Genomic DNA, 25,436 nt, shown 5'->3' on the forward strand with positions numbered 1-25,436 from the left:
GCCAAGGGATGTGCTGGTCACTCTTCCTGCAGCCCCCATTGGGCTGGAGCGGCGAACCGCAGCCAGTGGGAGAGCAATTGTCCAAACCTGCGGACGTGGCAGGTAAACAAACCGGCCCGGCCTGCCAGGGACTTTCCTTGAACAAACGGCGGCGCTAGTTTGAGAACCACTGGTCTAGATAAAAAGAAAAGGAGGACTTGTGTCACCTTAGAGACTAAAATTTATTTGAGCACAAGCTTTCGTGAGCTACAGCTGACTTCATCGGATGCATTCTGAATGCATCCGATGAAGTGAGCTGTAGCTCACGAAAGCTTATGCTCAAATTTGTTAGTCTCTAAGGTGCCACAAGTTCTCCTTTTCTTTTTGTGGATACAGACTAACACGGCTGCTACTCTGAAAACTGGTCTAGATTACATTACTATAAATTACAACTGGTTGAAAATCCACACTCAAAAAGTAGTGTTTCACTGTCAAACTGGGAAAGGGTATCTAGTGGGGTCCCACAGAGGTCAGTCCTGGGTCCAGTACTATTCAATATTTTTATTAATGACCTGGATAATGGAGTGGAGAGTGTGCTTATAAAATTTACAGATAACACCAAGCTGGGAGGGGTTGTAAGCACTTTGGAGGACAGGATTAGAATTTAAAACAACCTTGACAAATTAGAGAATGGGTCTGAATGCAACAAGATGAAATTCAATAAAATGAAAAGTATTTCACTTAGGAAGGAAAAGTCAAATGCATAACTACAAAATGAGAATAACTAGATAGGTGGAAGTACTGCTGAAAAGGATCTGGGGGTTACAGTGGATCACAAATTGAATATGAGTGAACCATGTGATACAGTTGAAAAAAAAGGCTAATAATTCTGGGGTATATTAACAGGAGTGTCGTACATAAGACGCAGGAGGTAACTGCTCTATTCAATACTGGTGAGGCCTCGGCTGAGTACTGTGTCAAATTCTGGGTACCATACTTTAGCCTTCAAAAGCTAATGAATTTTGACTTGGGATGGATTTCAAAGGATAACCTAAAAGTTAGATCCATCTTCCATTATCCTAAGTGTGTGAATATATTTTAGCAGCTTCCAAGGTCGCTTGTCCCCTTATTTGAGAACAGTCACCCTTCACTATTCCCGTCAACATACTATAAATCTCCCTGGTATCAATCATTGCCAGACGCCGATACATTCTAAATGCTCTCTCAACCACACATCGCAACAGTATCCTGATACTCAAGTGCTGCACTGCAGTATCCACATTCTGACTTCCGCCACTAGCCTGAATGTCTCAACCTAGGGCTGCATTTTCCAAGCCAACTACATTTCAGGTGAGAACCACCTCCCCTTTCCCCACTTTGCTTCCACACACGTCACGCCTTGTATTGGAAGACAAATAAAAAAAAAGAGGATACTTCTCAGCATTACACTCCATAAACGTCAAGAGTTTGCTAAAGGCAAGGAGTATTTGCTTAGTGTAATAAGAACTACTTATGACTGGTGTCCTCTACAACGGGACTTCAACTGGAGGCAAAAATAATATGACAGATAAACTTGGAACTCTAAACCAGGAAAGGCACAGACACACTGCAGAGAGGATCCACACATCTCTATAATCCAAAGTCAGAACTTATTTTGAGACAGTCAGATCATTACCTTAGATGCCAGGTTGTCTACTAGTGCAATCATGGAGTTCTTAAAAAGGGTAGCAGCAGTCAAGGGTCGCTTGGTCACTTCTGTGATACTCAATTTACCTTCAGGCCACATCATCTTCAACACAGGATTGGAGCTAGAAGGCCAGAGTTAGAGGAAGCAGTTTGTTTACTTATGAAGATTCTAACAAGGTGTCAGTGGCAGTAACTAATTTTACAGTGCTCTAAATTAGACAATTAACTTCTGGGTCAGAGACTGATGGCAATCCCAGTTCTTTTGACAGATTGGCTAAGACAATACATCAGTTTGGTGCTGCAAAACTCTACTGTTTATTAGTTAATTAATTTACAGTACAAGGTTATTACTGAATACACTGGTAGTATGGCAAGCACACATTCTCCTAGCTAGATAATAGTAGACTGGAAAGTGGTTTTGAGAGATTTCCTCTTTATAGTCATTAGTCTAGCCAGCATAAATATGTGCACAAAAGAGGGCCCAAAATTAAGATCAGTAACCTAAGAAATTAATATGAAACACTGCATAATCCACCCCTTCCTTTAAGATGCATAGTATTTTATTCCAAACTAATATATCCTGCAGAAGTGATTCTTTTATTGAAAATAAAGCCAAACACATTCCAAACCAATTTTAAACTTTAACCTACGTTACTCAATCAGAAATACAGGGTAAAAATAAACAAAGTCACAGTTAAATTCATGCCTTTAACAAGACTGATCCATAGCTGATCCATCGGGGGCATTATAAAAGGGAGCTGTGGGAGAGGAAAGTACAGGTGGTTGTCTTGGAGAGATCTTTTCTGCCTCACAAGCAAGACAAGATAAACAGAAGATAATGGTTGTTTGCTGCTGGGTAAGTGGAGTAAAGTAGAAGGTTTGGGTTCATGGAACATTGGGCCCCCTTCTTTGGGGAGATGAGGCTGTTTGGTTTGGAAAGCCTCCACCTCAGCAGCAGGAGAAGCAACACTCCTGGTGACAGATTAGCTTGACTAGTTGGCTGAGCATTAAACTAGCAACAAAAAGGAGAAGCTATTAAAGAGTAACAATTACAAATATAAACAAGTCATACTCAAGGCATCATGAATATAAAGAATCAAGAAGTTAAGGGACACAGAAAAAAAATTTTAACCGCCTATATATGGATGCGAGGAGAAATCAGAAATGCTGGTTTATGAAAAAATTTGACATAATTGGTATTACTGAAATCTCAGAGGAGTCACATGATCAGTAAGTTAAAAACCATAACAGACAACCTATTTACGCAGAACAGAGTGGGCAGAAAAGGGGTGCCATTACCATCTTCAGAGATAGACACTTCAGAAGACCTGGAATGCTTATGAATCAATGTACAGTATCAACTGATAAGTCACAACATGGAGTATTGGTCTGGGGTCTATAATAGATGAATAGGACAGAAAACAGGATGAACAATTCCTTAAAATATAGATCTATAATGTGTAGAAAGAAAAGCAGCATTATCCTGGGGGATTTCAGTCAGAGGGACACATGCTGCAGTCTCATGCTGCCATTAGTAAAGCATCCTATGAGTTTCTAAGAATTATAGATAATTTTCTAGCACAGGAAGTATTACACCCATCTAAAGGTAACTTTATATTATAACCTCTTTCTGATGGATAAAGATGACTGATACATAAAAATTAGTTGTTGCTTATATGGAATGATTGGCTACATTCATGTGCCAACAGAATACAGCCCAAACCAGTGATATATATTTGACACTATAAAAAGGGCCACTCTCTCAAAGCTTGAAAACAAGAAAAACTGTGGGTAGAAAAACAAACAAAAACACAGTTGTGCAAAAAATAAAGTATTCTTAGACAACTGCTGACTTAGGTGCCAAAAACACTCAATTCCAGACGCTAAAGGCTTCTTCAGTTAAAAATCCTATAAAATATTCATAAAAACAGAAAAGGAGAAGCTGAGAGCAATGATTATAAATAATTAATTATAAAATGCAGACAATTAGTAAAGGTAGAAAAGGTACCAATGAAAAAATCTGTGGCTAGTAGGGCCAGAACAGTAAAAAATTATATTTAAAAAATCAGGAACAACAAAAAATCCAAGCAGTAGTATAGGTCCATTATTAGACAGGAATGACACAGTTGTTAAAAATGAGGTAGAAAAAACAGAAGTGCTCATTAATATTTCTCTCCTGTGTTTGGAAACAAGCTAGAAGGTGGAGTCACATCTTACAGTGAAAATGAAATGCTTTCTATTCTAACAGTAAATGGGCAAGGTGTTAAACAGCATCTACCAAAGTTAAACATTTTAAATCTGTACGGCCAGATAACTTAGAACATAAGAATGGCCCTAGTAGGTCAGACCAAAGGTCCATCTAGCTCAGTATCCTGTCTTCCGACAGTGGCCCCAGAGGGAATGAACAGAACAGGGAATCATCAAGTGATCCATCCCGTCACCCATTCCCAACTTCTGGCAAACAGAGGCTAGGGACACCATTCCTGCCCATCCTGGCTTATAGCCATTGATGGATTTATCCTCCATGACTTTATCTAGTTCTTTTTTCAACCCTGTTATAGTCTTGGCCTTCACAACATCCTCTGGCAAAGAGTTCCACAGGTTGACTGTGCGTTGTGTGAAGAAATACTTCCTTTCGTTTGTTTTAAACCTGCTGCCTATTCATTTCATTTGGTGACCCCTAGTTCTTGTGTTAAGGAAGTGTTGTTTACTCCTCCTCATATCTACTTTCTCTACACCAGTCATGATTTTATAGACCTCAATCATCTTTCTCCTTAGCTGTCTCTTTTCCAAGCTGAAAAGTCCCAGTTTTATTAATCTCTCCTCATACGGAAGCCATTCCATACTCCTAATCGTTTTTGCTGCCCTTTTCTGAACCTTTTCCAATATATCTTTTTTGAGATGGGGCGATCACATCTGCACACAGTATTCAAGATGTGGGCGTACCATGGATTTATATAGAGGCAACATGATATTTTCTGTCCTATTATCGATCCCTTTCTTAATTATTCCCAGCATTCTGTTCGCTTTTTTGACTGCCGCTGCACATTGAGTGGATGTTTTCAGAGAACGATCCACATTGACTTCAAGATCTCTTTCTAGAGTGGTAACAGCTAAGTTAGACCCCCATCATTTTATATGCATAGTTGGGATTATTCTTTCCAATGTGCATTACTTTGCATTTATCAACATTAAATTTCATCTGCCATTTTGTTGCCCAGTCACCCAGTTTTGAGAGACCCTTTTGTAGCTCTTCGCAGTCTGCCTAGGTCTTAACTATCTTTAGCAATTTTGTATCATCTGCAAATTTTGCCACCTCACTGTTTACCCTTTTTTCCAGATCATTTATGAATATGTTGAATAGGACTGGGCCCAGAACAGACCCCTGGGGGACACCACCATTTACCTCTCTCCATTCTGAAAACTGACCATTTATACCTACCCTTTGTTTCTTATCTTTAACCAGTTACCAATCCATGAGAGCACCTTCCCTCTTATCCCGTGGCAGCTTACTTTGTGTAAGAGCCTTTGGTGAGGGACCTTGTCAAAGGCTTTCTGAAAATCTAAGTATACTATATTCACTGGATCCCCTTGGTCCACATGCTTGTTGACCCCCTCAAAGAATTCTAGTAGATTGGTGAGGCATGATTTCCTTTTACTAAAACCATGTTGACTCTTCCTCAACAGATTATGTTCATCTATATGTCTGACAATATTATTCATCACATCTTTAAGGAATTGGCAGATGAGCTCTCTGAGAGACTTTTGTTATTTGACAAATCTTGGAATATTGGGGAAATTGCAGACGACTGGAAAAAAGCTAATGTATCAGTATTTAAAACAGGCAAATAGGATGACCCAGGTAACCACAGGTTGGTTAGCCTGACTTTGACTGTGGGCAAAATCACGGGAAGGCAGATGATATGGGATGCACTCAGTAAGAATGGCAGAATAACTGATGCACATCAACATGGTTTTATGGAAAACGTGTCTTGTGAAACTAACTTGGTACCACGGTTTGATAAGATTACAACTTTGGCTGACAGAGGTAACTGTGTTGAAATATATATGACATTCTGATTAAAAACTGACATTATACAGAATCAATGTAGCACATTTAATGAATTAAAACTAACTGGCAGATGCCAGAAAAATTATAAATGGAGACTCCATCAATGGGGCTGCTTCCAGTAGAGTCCCACCGGAGTTGTTTTGGGGCTAAATGCTATTCAATAGTTATCAGTGATTCAAAAGAAAATATTAAATCATTTCTGGCAAGTTAGCAAAGGACATACATACTGGGGGAATGGTAAATGATGAGAATGTGTCCGCTGTACAGAGTGACCTGGATCACCTGGTAAGTTGGGTTCAAGCATGCATTTTAATACAGCCGAATAGATGGGATGGGGGACTGGATCCTGGAAAGCAGCACCTCTGGAAGGGGCTTAGAATCATGGTGGATAATCAACTGAACACGAACTTCTACTGTAGCTTGGCAGTTGAGGTAGCTAATGTGATGCTTTGATGTATAAGCAGGGGGGATACTGACAAGTAAGGAGAAGCTATTATTGCTGTAGAAAACATTAGTGAGACCATTACTGGCATACTTATTCTCTGTTGGTGCCCACACGTCAAAATGGATGCTGACAAATTGGAAAGGGTTCAGAAAAGAGCTACAAGAATGATGTGAGGTCTAGAAAACCTGCAAGAGACTAAAGAAACTCAATATAGACAGTTCATCCAAGAGATGGTTAAGAGGTAATTTGATCAAGGTCTACATGGGGGAAAGATTTCCTATTGTAAAAGGGCTCCTTAATCCAACAGACATAGGCATAAGAAGATCTAATGGCTAGATGCTGAAATTAGACAAATTCAGACTAGAGAGGAGGTGCAATTTGTTTACAGTGAGGGTAATTAATCACTGAAACAGTTTACCTGGCAATCTGGTGGATTTTCAATCACTTGAAACCTTTAAATTATGATTGGATGTCATCCTACAAAAGTTATGTTCTAGCTCATCCAGAAATTATGGGCTTTATGCAGAAGTTACTGGGTGAAATTCTCTAGCCTGGGTATTCATGATGTCATACTAGATGATCATAAAGGTCCTTCTAGTCTTAAAAATCTATGAACTAGACTATACCAAAATATTTTGGCATAATATAAAATAGTGTACAAAACAGGTTGGCTGATCAAAGCTTTGTTCCTACCTGTTATACATTAGGCGTTTGAAGTCTTGGAATAAAGTGTCCTTGTTTTTGTCAATAAATCCTGTGACTGAATATCTGTGAAAGAGAAAAATAGTCAGTTGCACAGAGGTCAAATATTTGGGTATTTGGAAGAAAAAGCCTATGTGCACCAACGTGGAATCACATACAAGGGAAGAAATGTGGTCGATGGGTGGGACTGGGAGACAAGGGACAAGCTCATTCTCAGATCTGTCACTAACTTGCTGTATAACCTTTTGGGTTAAATCACTTCCTTTATGTGCCTAAATTTCTCCTTCTTTAGAATGGGAATAATGCTTCCCTAATTTGAGAATGCATTTTTAAATCTACAGATGAGAAGCAATAAGAATTATTTCATCCAGCAAACTATGGGCTCTAGTACTGCCTGCAGGTGCTTTCACAATTCACTTCTGTCCTCTTAGATTTGCAAGCCACTAGCAGTGCACAAGTTTCAACCACAGAGGTATCACCTCATTCTTTCTCCCTAAACTACCAGAGAAATTTGGCTGTTTCAGAATCATAGAAGCTTAGGGTTGGGAAGAGAACTCAGGAGGTCATCTACTCCAACCCTCTGTTCAAAGCAGGACCAACCCCTGTCAGCTGTGTCTATCAATAACACTATATTCAACAGAGACTTCACAAGAAATCCACCTTCACTTAGTGGATTCCATAAAGCCTGGATTGGTCACCAAATTGTTCCATCATTAACAAGCTTCGGGTATTGTCTATAAAAGAAAGTTGGACTGATTTAATGATTCTTTTAGGGTTTGTCTACACCAAGAAATATGCCAGAATAATTATTCTGGAGTAACTTTCCATGTCAACACTCTTATTCTGGAATAAGAGTGCTTTTGTCCAATTTAACTTAATCCACATCCAAAAATAATTATTCGAAAATAGCTACTTTGGGTAAAAAATTTTAAGTGTAGAAAAACCCCTATGGAGATTTAGTTAGACTGATGCACACTCGTTGTGTGAACACTCTTGTTTCAGTGTAAGGGTGCCCTATTTTAATTCAATTAATCTTAAACTGATTCTTTATCCATTTAAGCTAAATTGGTATGGCACTAAACAGATTTCTTAGGTCAGTACAACTTTCTTGTGTAGACAAGACCTAAGCTTCTCTTGGGAAACTTCATTTTTCCTCCTCCACCCTTCATATTCCCTAACTTCCAAGAAGACCGTATATGTAGCAAGAACAAGTGTGACACTGAATTTTATTTTAAATCTGTTGCATTTATCACATAGAAATGAGAACACAATGTAGGTTAAAGCTGGACAAGAAAAAGTAGAAGGTGCACCTTCTAATACAGAAAAAAAACACTCACATAACGTCTCCTGCGTAGTGCTTAATCCGAAAGTCTCTATCAAACTCCAGGATCTTGTCTGTCGCACAAAGCTAAAATAAATCACACATTTATTAAAAAGGAGGGCATTACGTGTAAGCATTGAAATTCCACAAATTTCAGGGCACAGCAGCTTTTAGATTTCACCTTGTATTACAACAAATTGGAATTGTAAAATTACTCTATTTTCTACAGACACAAGTCATCATGTACTCTATCCAGATTTTTTTGGATAAATAAAAACACAGGGACATAAAAATAAACCATGTTTTAAGATCCAGATTTTTTTAAAATTAAATAGTCACTGACACCTCCAAAAACTGTTCCTTTTTTATTAATAAGAATATGTGCATGGAACCAGAACTGCTTAGTCTTGTGTTCCCCCATCTGCTCATATTTATTCCTTCATGACATCATAATCACCTCCAACTCAGGATGACTGAATGAAGTGTAAGGTATTTACAAAGCATCAGTCAATCTGTCCCACCAATATTTAGAGAGACAAGGTGGGTGATATAATATCTTTTATTGGACTAACTTCTGTCAGTGAAAGAGACTACCTTTCGAGCTTACACAGAGCTCTTCTTCTGGTCTGGGAAACATACTCAGAACATCACAGCTAAATACAAGGTGGAACAGATTGTTTAGTATAAGCAGTTAAACATTTAAAGGGACCATTCAAGGTGAAGTGGCCCGTTAACACCCCTCCAATCATAGGTGGAAAGGAAGGGAGGGGAGAAAAAGAAACTGGGGGCGGGGGGTGTAAGTGGGTTATAGATTATTGTAATAAGTCATAAACCCAGTGTCTATTCAGTCCATGATTTTCAAAGTGTCTAGCAAAGTTATGAATTTAAGTCTCAGGCTCATCTTTTGAAAGTGTTGTGCAGGTTTCCTTTGAGGATGAGGTCCCACCAATACCTGGCAGCCAATAAACACACAAGCTAGAACTTTCACAGCTCTGCTAGTCAGTGATTAACCCCAGGGTGCTCAATAGCGACTAAAGCTATTGCTCTATCCCTGTTGCCATAGAACACTCTTAATATGCTGTTAGACTACTGTGCTGCAAAGAAGATACATAAACAGCCCACAACATAGGAGTCACTAGCATCTAAAAGAAAATGCAAATAGTTTTAGCCCAGTTTTCCTCAAAAAGCTGGAACTAGCAAAGAAATGAAAATGACTGCACACTAGTTACAAGCACAAGACCACAAGGCTGGACCATCCAGTAGCCATGCTGCACACATGAAGAATAATCCAATCTGACTACAATTTTTAAGATGGTGCACTGGCTTCATTTTTAAGGGTGTTCTTTTTAGTTTTGTTTGGTCCCTTGTGGAAGGGCCTAATAAGGTCCATCTCAAACCCTTAGTTGGTTTTATATCTTTTCTTCCTATGTATTTAAGAAGCACTAGCCTGGCTTTTTGCATCCTGTCAACCTAATAGTGCTTGCCAGCAGAAATATTTAGGAAGCCAAGTCTGGCCAAGAAAACCTGAGAACTGACTGACAGTACAGGATTACAGAAAAGCAGTTTCCTTCTTTTTAAAGCCTCTCTCAGTTCACATCTTATCCTTTTCTGCTGGCTATTTGGCCTTCAAAATACATACCAAGTTCAAAAGTAAACTGCTACCTCTCTCAGAACGGGTCTACACTACAGAGTTAGGCTGATGCAAGGCAACTTACATGGACCTAACTCTGTAAGCCTCTACACTAAAACATCGCTCCTGCCGATGTAACTCGCCCACTATGCTGACTTAACTCCACTTCCATGAGAGGCATAGTGCTCAGGTCAATGCAGTTTCAGCACAGACACTTATTGCTGACATTGACTGTTGCTGCCTTTCAGAAGACGTTGCACAATACCCCATACTGAGAGTTAAACTGGTGCAAGTGCTTCTGGAAAGGATGCACGCCGCCGACACAAGGAGCGTAGTGTGGACGTGTAAAAGCGATTTAATTACTGCAGTAGCTGTACGTCAACGTAACTTAGGTCAACATAGTTTTGTAATGTAGACATACCCTCAGACAAGTAGTGCTAATGTTACTTCATGGTTTGACAGATGTCAAACAGCACCCATCCTCCTAGGAAACGAAATACATCAGCTATGTGAAAGTCACAGCCTTGAATTGGCATAGTTGTGGTAGCACCATAAATTGCTCAACTATGGGAACTTCTTCTTGCGTCCTCATACTGTTTTCTGCCACATCCAGGCACATGCAATTGCCTGATCATTGCACTCTGCCAGCTCACTGGAAGAGCAGTCATGGTCAAGGAACGGGCCTGCAGGAGATGCTTCATCATATTTTGAGTCTTTCAGTCACAGGTATTGGGGCCAGTAACATAGCCCCACTTCATCATTGCATCTCTAGACTGGCAGACTCCAGTGTGGAGTTGATTAACACAATGCCATATACCCCAGGGCTGAGCTGCATTGGGTGGCAGGTGCTCCACTGATGGGAGCCAGAGCACAGAGGCTACAGGGTCATTCTCTACTCATTTGCCATAACTGAAACCTTGTCTGTTTGGGCAACAATGTTAGGGGTTTAATGGTGGCAAGAAAACTTTGTTGTGACTTCAGTCAACTCAGCATCAGTGTTATATCATATAGCGGATGTCTTGGATCTGTGCATTGCCTTCCGCACTCTTAGCAATTTCCCAATGTACATTAGGAGGAGCAATACCTGCAAGGGCGTAGAGGCTGTTGACGTGAGTAGGCTTAAGGCATCCTGTAGTATAGTGACAGGTAGCATTAAGTACAGGGTCCAGTTTCTTTGCGTGAGGGAATCCTGACCACACTGCATAGGCAGATACAGCAAAAGAATAGCAAAATGCCAATGCTGTTGATTATGGAATGGACAGGTCTCCACCACATTCTGATGTAACCAGTTCACTAAGAATGTTGATTGATATGCTAACCTTGGCTTTAGTTTACTCAATGTGGACTCTAACGAGCATGAGTTCGAGAACAACGCCGATGTATATAGGATTTATGCAATGAGTAAATTTCATCCCAAATCAGCTATAGGACTGTGGCATTAGTCACGTATTGTTAATATTAATGCTGAGAATCACTGCATTCAGTGATTCATGGCGGAAGTACGTCTGAATGAATTAATGGCATGTGTATGTATTTAAGTTTTACTGCCTTAGCATATGAGCTGATAGATGTAAATAGGGAATGTTCACATCTGATCATACTAAACCTCGCTAGTTCTAAACACAAACTACAATTGAAATGAATAAAAGGCACCATGGTCAAAGAGTGAGCATGGTACTAAGTTGTAACAGCACCTCTGCCACACACTCACTGTGAGTTTTAGTAAGTCACTTTACCTGCCCTCTGAGAATCTCCAGACATTTAAAGTTTATTTAGGAATTCACTGATGGTTACCCATCAGTGCACCTGACCCTCTTACACCCACAAGATGAATCAATTACAAAACTGAATGTAAGACAAACCCTTGCTCATTGATAATACTTTGCTACGTACATCACAAGTGTTGTGAGCCATAGTTAATTTTCATACAGAACTATGTTATTAGGTGATTCTGAGAAGAAAGTCTCAAAGATCTACATTTTTTGCTCTATGGATAATACATTTTTGCTGTTTATTTATTGCCACAGTGAAAATCTTGTATTTATTCTAGTCTATCTAGGTTTCACCAGAATAACCAGGACAACCAAGCAGAAAGCAATAGATTAGATATGCAGTACATAAACTAGGACACGACTATTTAGGGCACAGCAGCCCCTTAGAGCTTATTCACACTGATGTGGAGTGCAACATACTGTAGAGGGGGGCAGTGAAGCATTAACCGTGAGGCAGGAAAACAGGAGCTATTCCCAGAACAAATCAGCACATGTATTTTAACTCTTTAAGAACATCTTCCTCAATATCTTTAATTTACACAGTAATTATGTTAAGACTTTACCTGACAGACACCACAGTATTTTAACTGCAGTCCACAAAGCCAAGTAAATAAGTGGAAGCAAAATGAAACCAGGTCTTTATTTGTAACTTAAAATATGAAGGTGGAAACAACTCAGACTTTTATTGGGTGGTAACTGGAGGAAGCAACAGCCAGTAAACAAGATATTTTAGGTATTAGTGAGAAGAATGTTATTTGTAGGGGTACAAGAGGTCAGAAGAAGAAGAAACAAGATGCTGAGGATTTTATGGGTCAAAACCTTCAAGGTAATATTGATTTACGCTATCTGATATGATTGTTTTTCCATCAGTAATTCGTATAACTGCCTACACTTGAGGAAGTGCTCATTTATTTTTGTATTCCTTGTTTTCTCCTTCAGTCTGTGCTAATATAGAATTTCCTGACGATACCGCTCCCTGCTGAGGAATACTGGTATTAGCACTACATCATAGTGTTGAATGTTCCTACACAAGGAAGAAACTTCTGAAGCCAGTGGTTCAGTCAGTTGTGGCTTTTCCATTTATAGCCCCTCACTCATTGTCAAATTCACTTCGCCTCACAGCAGCACACTACACCAACAGCGCTCGCCTCCATGCATAGCCACTTGCTGGTGGTCTCAGCATAGAAGAGACCTAGGAACGAACAGGTCACAGAGAATGATCTTCCCTTGGGTTTAAGTATATTGGTAGGGTAGCACTGGAAATCTGGACTATTGTTGTCCTTGCTATACCTGTTCTGAAAATATAAGACTTCATTCGCAAAGCCCCTGAGACTGGCACCATTCAAAAGCATTATTAACAACAAAGGAAAGAATTTGCATCCAAATTCACTAGCCTCAATTATGCATGACAGACATAACACTTCAATATACTGAGTAAATTCACTGCCATTTACTCATAAGATTTGAAGTACTCATAACATATGCCCCTACCTTAACTACACAGCAATCCCGCAGCTTAGTGCTGACAGTGAAAATATTGTTCGTTGTTTACCAAAAAATTGTATATGGCAGTTTAGCTGACAGGTTACACTCCAAGTGAAGTGTACGTAAGAATAAGCCATAGCTGAATGAAAATCTTTTTATTTTACTTCCATTTCTATTCTTCACTAAAACAAGCCAGATCCAGCTCTTTCTACTGTTTGAATTCAGAGTCTCTGGAGATAGTCTTTAGCACATTTCTTAGACAAGTATGCTACGGAGATATTCCTACCTTATATACAAAGCTGTGCAGTGGTGAAGACAGTATTCTAATGAACAGATTTCAAATACTATTTCTCAATGAAAAGACATTAATAAATTAAAGGACATTATTGGACTATTCAACGTGAGTGGTTCTCAAATTTATCAGGCCAGTGCCCATATTTTTAAAATATTACCAGGTGACAAAATCTTTTAACTGGTTGTCATACCAAAACAAAGCAAATCAAAGGGTCTGGAGGACTATGGATACAATTTAAATGAGCATGTTTTTAGCCACTGAGGGTGAAGATTACATAGCTGTAATAAAGCAGAAATGTGAGCCATTTTCACTGCCACAGCATATTAAAGCTGGTTTTATGGGGAACAGTCACATGAACTGGAACCGGGCACTTATTGGTTATAAATGACATCATATGTCAAGACAAGTTCATGCTTTCCCGTTTTTCCCTTGCAATAAAATCTATAGCATTGATCATACTTTAGCTCCCTCTTCTGGATACAAACCATTATAACATTCATTCATTAACTAATTCTAAGCTAGAGAACTTGATTGGCCACATAAGTATAGAAATACCATGTGCAGCAGACATTTAAGTTCTATTCTAGAAAAGGGCCTTCCTCTATTCCAGTCACTGCGTGAGTCCTTTTCCTTATCCCACTTAGAATGATACAGCGTGAGCTGCATGTGGAGAGAGGTAGGTTCTGATTACACAGACGAACAGGTTACCTTTCTGCTGGAGAAATGAGCATGTTTCCCCAGTTTGTTATTCAGTGCTTCAAGGAACATCTCATCGGTGACTTTTCCAACATTCATGCAGGCATCATCCAGAATGGCAATGATCCCTTTGTGCTGCTGTTCCACCAGATCCACAATGATTTGGTTGTTGAAATAATCAATCTGCAGAACACAAAACAGGTATTTGCAGGTCTTCTCTCACTATTGAGTGAGAAGGAAGCGGATGAACTCTATGCACACACCAGTAACCTCACAGGGAGAATGATATGCAATACAGCATTATTAACTGTAATAAAGAAACTAAACTGAGAAGTACTAGGCTCATTATGCAGTGCTCAACAGTTTCATTCTGAAGACCACTTTGAGCATTTTTTTCTCCTAGGCCTCTACGTCCCCAAAATATCCCACTGCTTACTTTGCAAAACATGCCATTCTGTGGTCAACTGATACTCCATAGACCATAATTTGAGATCCACTGAGATAGTGGAAATAAAATATACATACAAATTGTAATGAAAATTACTGCTTCCCAGACAGACCATCTGAAAATATGCTGGACTGCAGATCATATATTCAGACTTCCTACCCTAAGAGAAGTGTACTCGTAACAGGTGTTTAGTGCTCATGTCCAAACTTCATCCCTTACTTGGAGTCTAGTGACTAAAAGCAAAGTTGTTGTATCAGGATTAGATTTTACTGAAGCAAGCAAAAAACCCTAGTCATTAGCACTAAAAAGTAAGTTTCACTTTGTTCAGTTACGCCAGTGGAAAACCCATTGATTCCAGTAGGGAGACAAACATAACAGAGGAGAATCTGGCCCAGTATTGGCTCTTCCTCTTCGGGCACAGGAGTTCTGTAAACATTACTTTCATCACCAACATTCAAATCTAAAAACGAAAGACTCTAGTGGAAGAGGCTCACCTGATGTCTATTTGGCTAGGCAGCTTTAACATGATCCACATGATACACCCATATGCATGTCTATAGTTGCCCCTTTTCATTCCTATACAGCACTGAAGAGTTATTTGTCAAGAAGTGCATAGCTATAGCAGAAACATTTTCAGCATTAAGAGGCACAGCAGAGAAGGGTCTCCTTTCACACGTTTCAGATTACCACTGCACTGATCCCACAATCAACTACACTACCTTTCAATAGTCACCTTAGTGAGACATTCCCATACACACTTATGGCAGTGGAAGTTGTGACAGCAAGATAGTGGTATACATGACATTGTGCAATTTTACTGGATACTCGCAGGCTGCAGTCATATTGTAAGGCACACAAAGGCAAAATGCTTTCCAACAATGTAAGAAAGTGGGTAATAAATGTAACTGCTCTTCCCCTGAAATGTATTCCTATAATAGATTTCCCCATTACATTTTCATAACTGGCTCATAAAGCCTGGTTTATGCTATTATAAGGCCAGATTGTTCACCAATGCAATCAATGAGGTTTGCCACTGATTTTCTACAGTAGAGGATTAGGATTGTAATGTCTATACAATGCGAACCAGCATCTTCTAATCAAAATCCTACCAGTTAGAAAGGATCAATTTCAAAAAAAAAATCTTTCTATTTGAACACCTGTTTAACTAAACAAAATACATATACCCAGTTTACAATGGTAGTCAGAAAGAGGCCACAAAAGGTATAGAAAGGGTGTCATATATTTTCAATTTGCTTTTTCCAGAGTCTGATTTATGGATAACAAGCCTGATGCTGCATCTGCTCTGGATACAGAGCTCCCACTGACTTTGATGGGAGTCTACAAGTGAAGCAACTTCAGGACCATGCCCTGTAATGGCACACTGGATTCAACCAGACCCCCACTGCCAATTCACTCACATGATTCCAGGGAATCCCCTCTCGCTGGTACTCCTCCTGTTCTTGCTTTAGAACTAGCTGAATAAAAAGCTGCTGCAGCTTTTCATTGCAGTAATTAATGCAGAACTGTTCAAAACTGCAAAAATAAAGTTGAGAAAGAATTGATTAGTTTTTCATTTGAGGAAAGATGAAGCATCTCCTTCTCTAGCAATGCAGCTTACCTGTTGTTGTCGAAGATCTCAAAGCCATAGATATCCAGGACTCCAATGACTGTGTTTTTCCCATGGATTGTGGTGTCATAGTTCTTCACCTCAATGATGTCATTGATGTGTGTGACAATCCAACAGAAAAGGCGCTCATATATAGCCTACAAGGAGAACAAACATTGGGCTTAATTTCTGATCTCTCTCATAACTGATTTAGCTGTATTTCTATCAGGTCTCTATGCTAGTGTCTGTAGTAGTTTAGTTCAAGCTGGTTTTCAGATTAAACCCATATTCACTGGTAAAACTCCTGCTAAAATTAAACAGACTTCTTGATCTGAGAAACCTTCTTTTCTTTCCATATAACATTGCTGTATTACTTTCTAAATTCATTTATATGAGAACAGAATCTTAAACAGCTCTACCAATTCTGCTACCTACTTCCTACCTAATTATCTCCACATCAGAGAATTGTATGAATATGGAAAATATAGGTGAGCAGATGAATGCAGGATTAAGATTTTTATACAGTGCTCACACCCATCAGAACTGAGCACTTAACACCACAAAATATAGTACGATGAAATATTATCATTGTTCACTTTTCAAGAAGTAGTCACAAGCAAGAGCATTTTCTGTCTTCAAAATCTAATCATTCAAATTAGTGACACCTGTACTAAGCAGCTCCGGCAAGCATTACAACCTTAAAACGACATTCAAGGTGACAGGCCCAAATGTGAACCCTTACCCAATACCACCATTTAACTCCCTCCATTCCTCCTTCCCACAATTAAAATAAATGTGAGTAGTTAAGTGTCCTCCCAATAGTCCCTCACTATCACCCTTCCAAATGAGGCTGCTGTCGTTGCCAAACAACCAAAGGTGTAGCATTTGTCATGACCTTTAATGTGTGTTTAAGGATGTCATGCCATTCCACTGCTCTCTTCTTGACAGCAAGCAGGCAGCTAGAACTGTCAATCTGTTCTCTCAATCTCATTTCATTGCATTTCCATTGTATCAAGATATGAACTAACAGAGCAGAGACTTCCAACGTCCTGGCAAACCCTGCAGCCAAAATTGTTTTGTGGGTTGCCCTAGCTCCCAGATAAAATTTTAACTCTGCTGAACCCATTAATTTAGAAGAATAAGTCTTTCATTAAGTGAATATTCTAAAAATACATATTGAAGAAGCAACATCCAGACTAACAGCCCCCAAAACCTTGTGACCTTCTCTAACAACTTCATTAAGCATCTGCACTCTTTGCTGTAACTTTTGCTACACAGATTTCAGACTCTGCAATACAGTAACTCCTCACTTAAAGTCGTCCTGGTTAACGTTATGTTGCTGATCAATTAGGGAACATGCTCATTTAAAGTTGTGCAGTGCTCTTTTATAAGATCATTTGGCAGCTGCCTGCTTTGTCCACTGCTTGCAGGAAGAGCAGCCCATTGCAGCTAGCTAGTGGGGGCTTGGAACCAGGGTAGACCGGCAGCCCCACTAATAGCTCCCAGCTCCCCTAAGTTCCCTGTGCAGCAGCCACCCAGCAGGCTATCAATTACCAGCAGTTCAGCTGTCCAGTTCAGCTCCCCCCACTGCCATGTGCTGCTCCTGCCCTCTGCCTTGGAGCTGCTCTCCAGAGCCTCCTGCTTGCTGTGCCGGGGGAGAGGGGTGGGAAGAGGGGGGCTAATGTCAGGGTGTCCCCCGCACCCCGCTTACCCCATCTTCCATAGAGCAGGGGGGACACACAACAGGGCTCAGGACAGAGGGAGCTTCCTGGCAGCAGTTGCCATCTCAGCTTGCTGATTAACTTAAAAAGGCAATGTACTTAAGAGTGGGGTCAGCGTACTTAAAGGAGCAATGCGCATCTCTCTCTCACACACAGGGTGTGTGCGGTCTCCCTTCCCTCCATTCCTGTTGCCTTGTAGAGTATGAGGTTACATTAACAACGAGTTAATCCTTGAGGGCTCAGCCAATTGCTAGTTCATCATTTAGCAGTAAGGCATTCCCTGGGAAATATCCCACCCTCTGACTTCACCACCTCAACCAAGCTTCACAATCATCATTGCTGTGTACCAGTATTAAATTGTTTGTTTAAAACTTAAACTGTGTGTATATATATAATATAGCCTTTTGTCTGGTGAAAAAAAATTGCCTGGAACCTAACCCTGCCCTATTTACATTAATTCTTATGAGGAAATTGGATTTGCTTAACATCGTTTCACTTAAAGTCGCATTTTTCAGGAACATAACTACACCATTAAGTGAGGAATTACTGTACTTTCATTCATCCATAAGCTCCTATCATTTGTGAAATTAAAGAGCAAAAACTGCAAATTAGAAATTCTGGTTTTGGAAATTGTTGCATGACAAACTAGCACAGACTTGTAGAAAGAGAATTCAGACTCACCTTTGCAAAAGCATCTCTGCCATAGGTGGCTTCCTGCTCTGTGTGCTGCTTGTCAATGACATCCCGGCCTGTAGCTACAGTTCGAAAAAGCAGGGCCTTCTCCACCATGTCAGACTTTGTTGACAGCAAGTCTGCAATGACCGACACAACCTTGCCATTTTCAATCACAGGCGTGTCGCCATCCACTGAAAACTTCAAATTCCCCTGTAGCAAGTAGTGAAAGACAAGATTGCTCAATGTACTCAATGCTTTTTTTTTGCCTCTGTCTTCACGAACAAGGTCTAGACTGTTCTCAGTGGTAGCTGATGACAGAACAAGGAGTAATGGTCTCAAGTTGAGGTAGGGGAGGTTTAGGTTGGATATTAGGAAAAACTTTTTCACTAGGAGGGTGGTGAAACACTGGAATGCGTTACCTAGGGAGGTGGTGGAATCTCCTTCCTTAGATATTTTTAAGGTCAGGCTTGACAAAGCCCTGGCTGGGATGATTTAGTTGGGGATTGGTCCTGCTTTGAGCAGGGGGTTGGACTAGATGACCTCCTGAGGTCCCTTCCAACCCTGGTATTCTATGATTCTAAGGTCAGCTCCCAGACTGCTGCACTGGGCAAAACAGAGTGGGGAGGAGATGAGCAGCCCTCCGTGAAGAAAGAAGTGATTGAGGGCTATTTAGAAAAGCTGGATGAGCACAAGTCCATGGGGCTGGATGCGCTGCATCTGAGGATGCTAAAGGAGTTGGCAGAAGTGATTGCAGAGCCATTGGCCATTATCTTTGAAAACTCATGGCGATCAGGGGAGGTCCCAGACGTCTGGAAAAAGGCTAATGTAGTGCCCATCTTTAAAAAAGGGAAGGAGGAGAATCCGGGAAACTACAGGTCAGTCAGCCTCAACTAAGTCCCTGGAAAAATCACAGAGCAGGTCCTCAAGGAATCAATTCTGACGCATTTCAAGGAGAGGAAAGTGATCAGGAACAGTCAGCATGGATTCACCAAGGGCAAGTCATGCCTGACAAATCTAATTGCCTTCTATGATGAGACAACTGGCTCTGTGGATGAGGGGAAAGCAGTAGATGTGTTACTTCTTGACTTTAGCAAAGCTTTTGACACGGTCTCCCACAGTATTCTTGCCAGCAAGTTAAAGAAGTATGGGCTAGATGAATGGACGATAAGGTGGACAGAAAGCTGGCTAGATTGTCGGGCTCAACGGGTAATGATCAATGGCTCCATGTCTAGTTGGCAGCCGGTATCAAGTGGAGTGCCCCAAGGGCCAGTTTTGTTCAATATCTTCATTAATGATCTGGAGGATGGCATGGACTGCACCCTCAGCAAGTTTGCAGATGACACAAAACTAGGAGGAGTGGTAGCTATGCTGGAGGGTAGGGATAGGATACAGACGGACCTAGACAAATTAGAGGACTGGACCAAAAGAAATCCGATGAGGTTCAACAAGGACAAGTGCAGAGTCCTGCACTTACGACGGAAGAATCCCATGCACTGCTACAGACCAGGGACCGAATGGCTAAGCAGCAGTTCTGCAAAAAAACACCTAGGGGTTACAGTGGACGAGAAGCTAGACATGCATCAACAGTGTGCCCTTGTTGCCAAGAAGGCTAAAGGCACTTTGGGCTGTATAAGTAGGGACATTGCCAGCAGATCAAGGGACGTGATCGTTCCCCTCTATTTGACATTGGTGAGGCCTCATCTGGAGTATTATGTCCAGTTTTGGGCCCCACACTACAAGGAGGATGTGGAAAAATTGGAAGGAGTCCAGTGGAGGGCAACAAAAATGATTAGGGGGCTGGAGTACATGACTTATGAGGAGAGGCTGAGGGAACTGGGATTATTTAGTCTGCAAAAGAGAAGAATGAGGGGGGATTTGATAGCTGCTTTCAACTACCTGAAAAGGGGTTCCAAAGAGGATGGATCTAGACTATTCTCAGTGGTAGCAGATGAGAGAACAAGGAGTAATGGTCTCAAGTTGCAGTGGGGGAGGTTTAGGTTGGATGTTAGGAAAAACTTTTTCACTAGAAGGCTGGTGAAGCACTGGACTGGGTTACCTACGGAGGTGATGGAATCTCCTTCCTTAGAGATTTTCAAGGTCAGGCTTGACAAAGCCCTGGCTGGGATGATTTAGTTGGAGTTGAGCAGGGGGTTGGACTAGATGACCTCCTGAGGTCCCTTCCAACCCTGATATTCTATGTGCCTCTGCTGAGAATACTGTCAGCAAAGCTGAAGTAAGCACTTCATTTCCAGGGAGTGATTTGCTGTTCAGTTCATCAACAAATGAAACACCATTAGCACATTTCTAAATTCAGGCTAAACTGTCCTCAGTACTGTATGCTCCCCTCATAGGCAACTCACGCGAGGGACACAAAGGGGGGCACCAGCTAAGGGGGGCATGTGGCTTCCCCCCGCCGACTCCTCCCTGCCCTGCCCCCAGCCTGGGCCCCCCGCTCTACCCTGGGTCCCCGGTTCTCTCTCTCGACGTTACCTGGGGTGGGGCTCTGTCCTTCGCAGCGCAAGGAAGGAGGCCCCACACCGGCAGCTCCTCTGGCCTGGCTGTCTCAGTACCACCCCCAGACCGCAACCCTGTCCTCCACTGGGGCTGTACAGACCCCAGGAGTCGAAGCTGTGTGGAAGGGCTGGGGCAGGACTGGGGGCAGTACAGCCATGCTGGAGGAGCTGCCAGCATGTGGCCACCCGGCAGCCGCACATTCTGCTCCTTTCGCTACTGTGGTTCCCTGCTAAACGTGCCTCCCCCTAGGGCAGTTGTTCTTAAACTTTTGTACTGGTGACCCCTTTCACATAGCAAGCCTTTGAGTGTGACCGCCCTTATAAATTAAAAACACTTTTAAATATATTTAATACCATTATAAATGCTGGAGGCAAGCGGGGTTTGGGGTGGAGGCTGACAGCTCACAACCCCCACATGTAATACCCTTGCGACCCACTGCGGGGTCCCGACCCCCAGTTTGAGAACCCCCTGCCCTAGGGTGTCTGGGGAGGGGCATGTGACCCTTCTTGACCACTCCCCCAACCCATGCTTTACCTTTGCCTGTGACCAAAAGAAGGATTTGGCCTTTAGTATTTAGCAGGATTGAAGGAACAAAGTTATGACAAACTAATTCAAATAAAGTTTAATCAGGCAAAGACTGTTACAAGCCAGGGGTCTAGAGAGGAGTTGGAATTAAAAGACACTAAGCAGAACCCACAGATTTATTATATTTATCATTTCCATCTTCACTACAGCTCACCACAACGTCCTAGAATATAGCTTCCAGTTTAATGACATCACCAGAAAAACTGACATGAAGATTGATGAGCTATTAGTCTGAATTATTGTGGGGAAATTCTAAGTCTTGTGTTATACAGAAGGTCAGACTAGATGATCACAATGGTCCCACAGGGAAATTTGACCCACTACTGGCAGGCAGGAATAGTGTTGACTTTTCACTTCCAACTGCATCTGATAGAACAACTTGTCTATTGAAGTAACACAAGTAACACAGCCTGGCTGCCCTGCCATTGCAATCCTGGAAGAACAGCTTGCACAAACCCACATGCAGGGAACTCACCAAGTGAAGAATGGAAGCCAAAATTTTGTAGACAGTTTGAACCTCCTCTGGTTTGAAGCCTATCACTTTCATAGCATCTGCCACTGCTTTGAACTCTGCACCATCATTGATGGAACACTAAGGAAAATAGAGATTTATTTAAGTTAGTACCTTTCACGGTCTAGACAAACATTCGTGAATATAAAGCATCACCATGGTACAGCTTTAAGGACATAACGTGGCAGCCATTATGCAACCACCACAGACGTCATGGACGTGTTACTAAAAAAAAAAAGTGAATGTTGCCCAGAACAGTAGGTCACAGCCACTATCTATTCTATTTATCACATACCAAAAAACCCTTCAGTTATTTAGATTGCAAAATCAACCACTCAAAAGTTAAGAAATGCCAGTTTTACAGTTACCAATGCAATTTAATTCTGCCTCCTTTGTACATCAATCCTATAATCTGCAAGAAGCTGGAAATAGTATGTGATCACATAATTAAAGACCATCACAATGCATACGCACAAGAGAGCCAAATTATGGTTGTGCAGGTTCCTAGATTCCAACTTCTTGACTTTGCAACCTAAAAACACTCTCAAGACAGGAAGTTACCTACAAAAAGCTGTTTTTTTTTCTTCTTTTTAAAGAAAAACGGTAGGTACAATTCTCCCATCAAGCACCAGAGACAGGGTTTAATCTCAACTTTCAGCACTGGACCATAGTCTGCTATCACTTGAGCTACAAAACTAGCTGACAGCAGCAAAACACTTATCCAGAAAGCAATATGAACTGTTGGATGCTGATGCTGAGGTCCCAAGGTTTTATTCAATGACCTTGTGGGGCAGTGACACACAGGAAGCATTTGATGTCAGGATTTACCCTGAACTTTATGTTCCTGAACGTAATGTGTACATCATAATGCGGAGACTTGACCTATAGCGTGGAAGTTTTTATACAACCACATTAAGGCCCTCCTGGAGGAACCTGAGACTGTTCAAAACTGTTTTTCCATCCTTACACCATGAATTCTGCACCAGCTAATAGAATAAGTTCTGGTCATTGACTTCTTTCTGGGTTCATGAGGGTGTTAATCACCTCATATGAGTAACCATTTTGAATTTGTCTTGTCCTAAAGATGTATGACTGATCTTTGTCATAGCAGACCTCCTATACAATGCAGAAAGATCAGGAGATTTAACACTGAGTTAATCAGCCTGAAAACCATAGCCTCTTCAGCCAGAAAGGCATAAACGATATCATTGCCACACTATGCAGGTTGTGCATGGTCCCAAGAAGCAGTGGAATGGTAGGAAAGCATATAACAAAGATCTTGGCCTGCTTGATATGAAATCGTTCATCTACTTGAATTACAAGTCCTGACATTTGGAGAGGCCATGGGGCACTTGATTTTTGGTTTCCAGATGCAGAGCGATCAATCACTGATCCAAACTAAGTGAATAACAATGAATGAAGACACATTGCTTAGTTTAACTTCTGCCTAGTAAACTAGTCTGCCTTGGTGTGTAGTAGCATGCAGAAACATGAATCACTTTGCTTTTGCTTTCTCTCGACAGACCCCTGTGCAACATTCTATATCTTGGGGGAGTGTCCTGTAATCCCCACATTCCTCATTTATATATCATTGCGATATTGCATATAAAGCAGGTCATGTGAGGTATCAGGGGGAAGGTTATGATCTGCTGAAACCCACGGTTCTATATAAATAGGTATATCATTACATAAGAACATAAGAATGGCCATACTGGGTCAGACCAAAGGTCCATCCAGCCCAGTATCCTGTCTACCAACAGTGGCCAATGCCAGGTGCCCCAGAGTGAGTGAACTGAACAGGTAATGATCGAGTGATCTCTCTCCTGTCACCCATCTCCATATTAAGGCATGTGAAGTTATGAGAATGTATTGTATGGTTTTCACTAAAATACGCTGTGGGTTTGGGAGGCACCCAGATACAAGCCCTCCAGAGACAATGACACGGGAGCTAACCAACGCCCAGGTGGGTGCTGAACAGACATCACCAGCCATCGTCCAGCAGAGGAGTTACAATTCAATGACTCACTCACAGGACACACACCAGGGTATCGCTTCACCTTGTGACTCAGCAACACCTACCAGACATGCCCTGGACTTGTGTTCTCCAAGCACATGGCATTAACGGTATAAAACAGAACACAAGGGCCCCATGCATGGCTTTTCTCCTTCCCCCTCATACCCTGCAAGCAACAAGGACACTCTAAAGACTCCAACAGAGGGGACCGGCCCAGGTTTCAAGGGTGAAATCTGTGTACTACGAATTGCAATATCCAGTGAGGTGAGAAAAACTGCTTAAATCTAGATCGGCGTGGGCAAACTTTTTTGGCCCGAGGGCCACATCTGGGTATGGAAATTGTATGGCGGGCCATGAATGCTCATGAAATTGGGGGCTGGTGTGCGGGAGGGGCTGAGGGCTCTGGCTGGGGGTGTGGGCTCTGGGGTGGACCCAGAAATGAGGAGTTCAGGGTGCAGGAGGGGGCTCTGGGCTGGGGCAGAGGGTTGGAGTGTGGAGGGGGGTGAGGGCTCCGGCTGGGGGTACAAGAGGGTGCTCCAGGCTGGGACTAAGGGGTTTGGAGGGCGGGAGAGAGATCAGGGCAGGGGATGGGGTCAGGGGTGCAGGCTCCAGATGGCGCTTACCTCAAGCAGCTCCGGGAAGCAGTGGCATGTCCCCCCTCCAGTTCCTATGCGAGGCACAGCCAGGTGGCTCGGCACACTGCCCCATCCACAGACACCGTCCTGCAGCTCCCATTGGCCATAGTTCCCAGCCAATGGAAGCTGCGGAGCCCCATTGGCTGACGCTATGCATAGGAGCTGGAAGGGGCACATGCCGCTGCTTCTGGGAGCTCTGCAGAGCCACAGCACGCGCAGATCGGGGCAAGCCCCGGACCCCACTCCCCAGCAAGAGCTCAAGGTCTGAATTAAAATGTCTGAAGGGCCAGATGTGGCCTCCGGGCCGAGTTTGCCCACCCCGATCTAGATGTTGCCCAGTCTAATAGGGTTGAGAGTTTAGATTCCGTGCTTATATATATTAGTTTATTTTGGTAACCACTTTGACTTTTTGCCCGTCGCTTATAATCACTTAAAATCTATCTTTTGTAGTCAAACTTCTTTTACTGTTTATCTTTACCCTTGAGTTTGCCTGAAGTGTTTGGTAAGAGTGTTTGTCAGATTTACAAAGGTGGGTGTATATTCACTTTTCACTGATGAAGTAGTGAACCAATAATTAAATTGAGCAGTGCATCTTGAGCAGTGCAAGACGATATATTCCTGAGGTATGCAGCTAGGAGGATTTG

The 25,436-nt window shown here is 41.8% G+C and overlaps 1 protein-coding gene across 2 annotated transcripts in view; it reads right to left on the reverse strand.

Annotated features, from left to right (window-relative positions):
• MYO1D (myosin ID) overlaps nucleotides 1-25,436 on the reverse strand; it is a 339,856-nt gene that overhangs the window by 208,974 nt on the left and 105,446 nt on the right. For both annotated transcript variants that reach the window (XM_074940974.1, XM_074940975.1), the window contains exons 7-14: nucleotides 22,108-22,224; nucleotides 18,540-18,743; nucleotides 16,150-16,295; nucleotides 15,950-16,064; nucleotides 14,096-14,266; nucleotides 8,222-8,292; nucleotides 6,876-6,950; nucleotides 1,655-1,787 (exon numbers count right to left, since the gene is read on the reverse strand). In XM_074940974.1, coding sequence (XP_074797075.1) covers nucleotides 1,655-1,787; nucleotides 6,876-6,950; nucleotides 8,222-8,292; nucleotides 14,096-14,266; nucleotides 15,950-16,064; nucleotides 16,150-16,295; nucleotides 18,540-18,743; nucleotides 22,108-22,224 — 1,032 coding nt within the window. The remainder of the gene's footprint in view (nucleotides 1-1,654; nucleotides 1,788-6,875; nucleotides 6,951-8,221; nucleotides 8,293-14,095; nucleotides 14,267-15,949; nucleotides 16,065-16,149; nucleotides 16,296-18,539; nucleotides 18,744-22,107; nucleotides 22,225-25,436) is intronic.

The sequence above is a fragment of the Natator depressus genome, chromosome 27 (assembly GCF_965152275.1).
Source record: "Natator depressus isolate rNatDep1 chromosome 27, rNatDep2.hap1, whole genome shotgun sequence".
Lineage (NCBI taxonomy): Eukaryota > Metazoa > Chordata > Testudines > Cheloniidae > Natator > Natator depressus.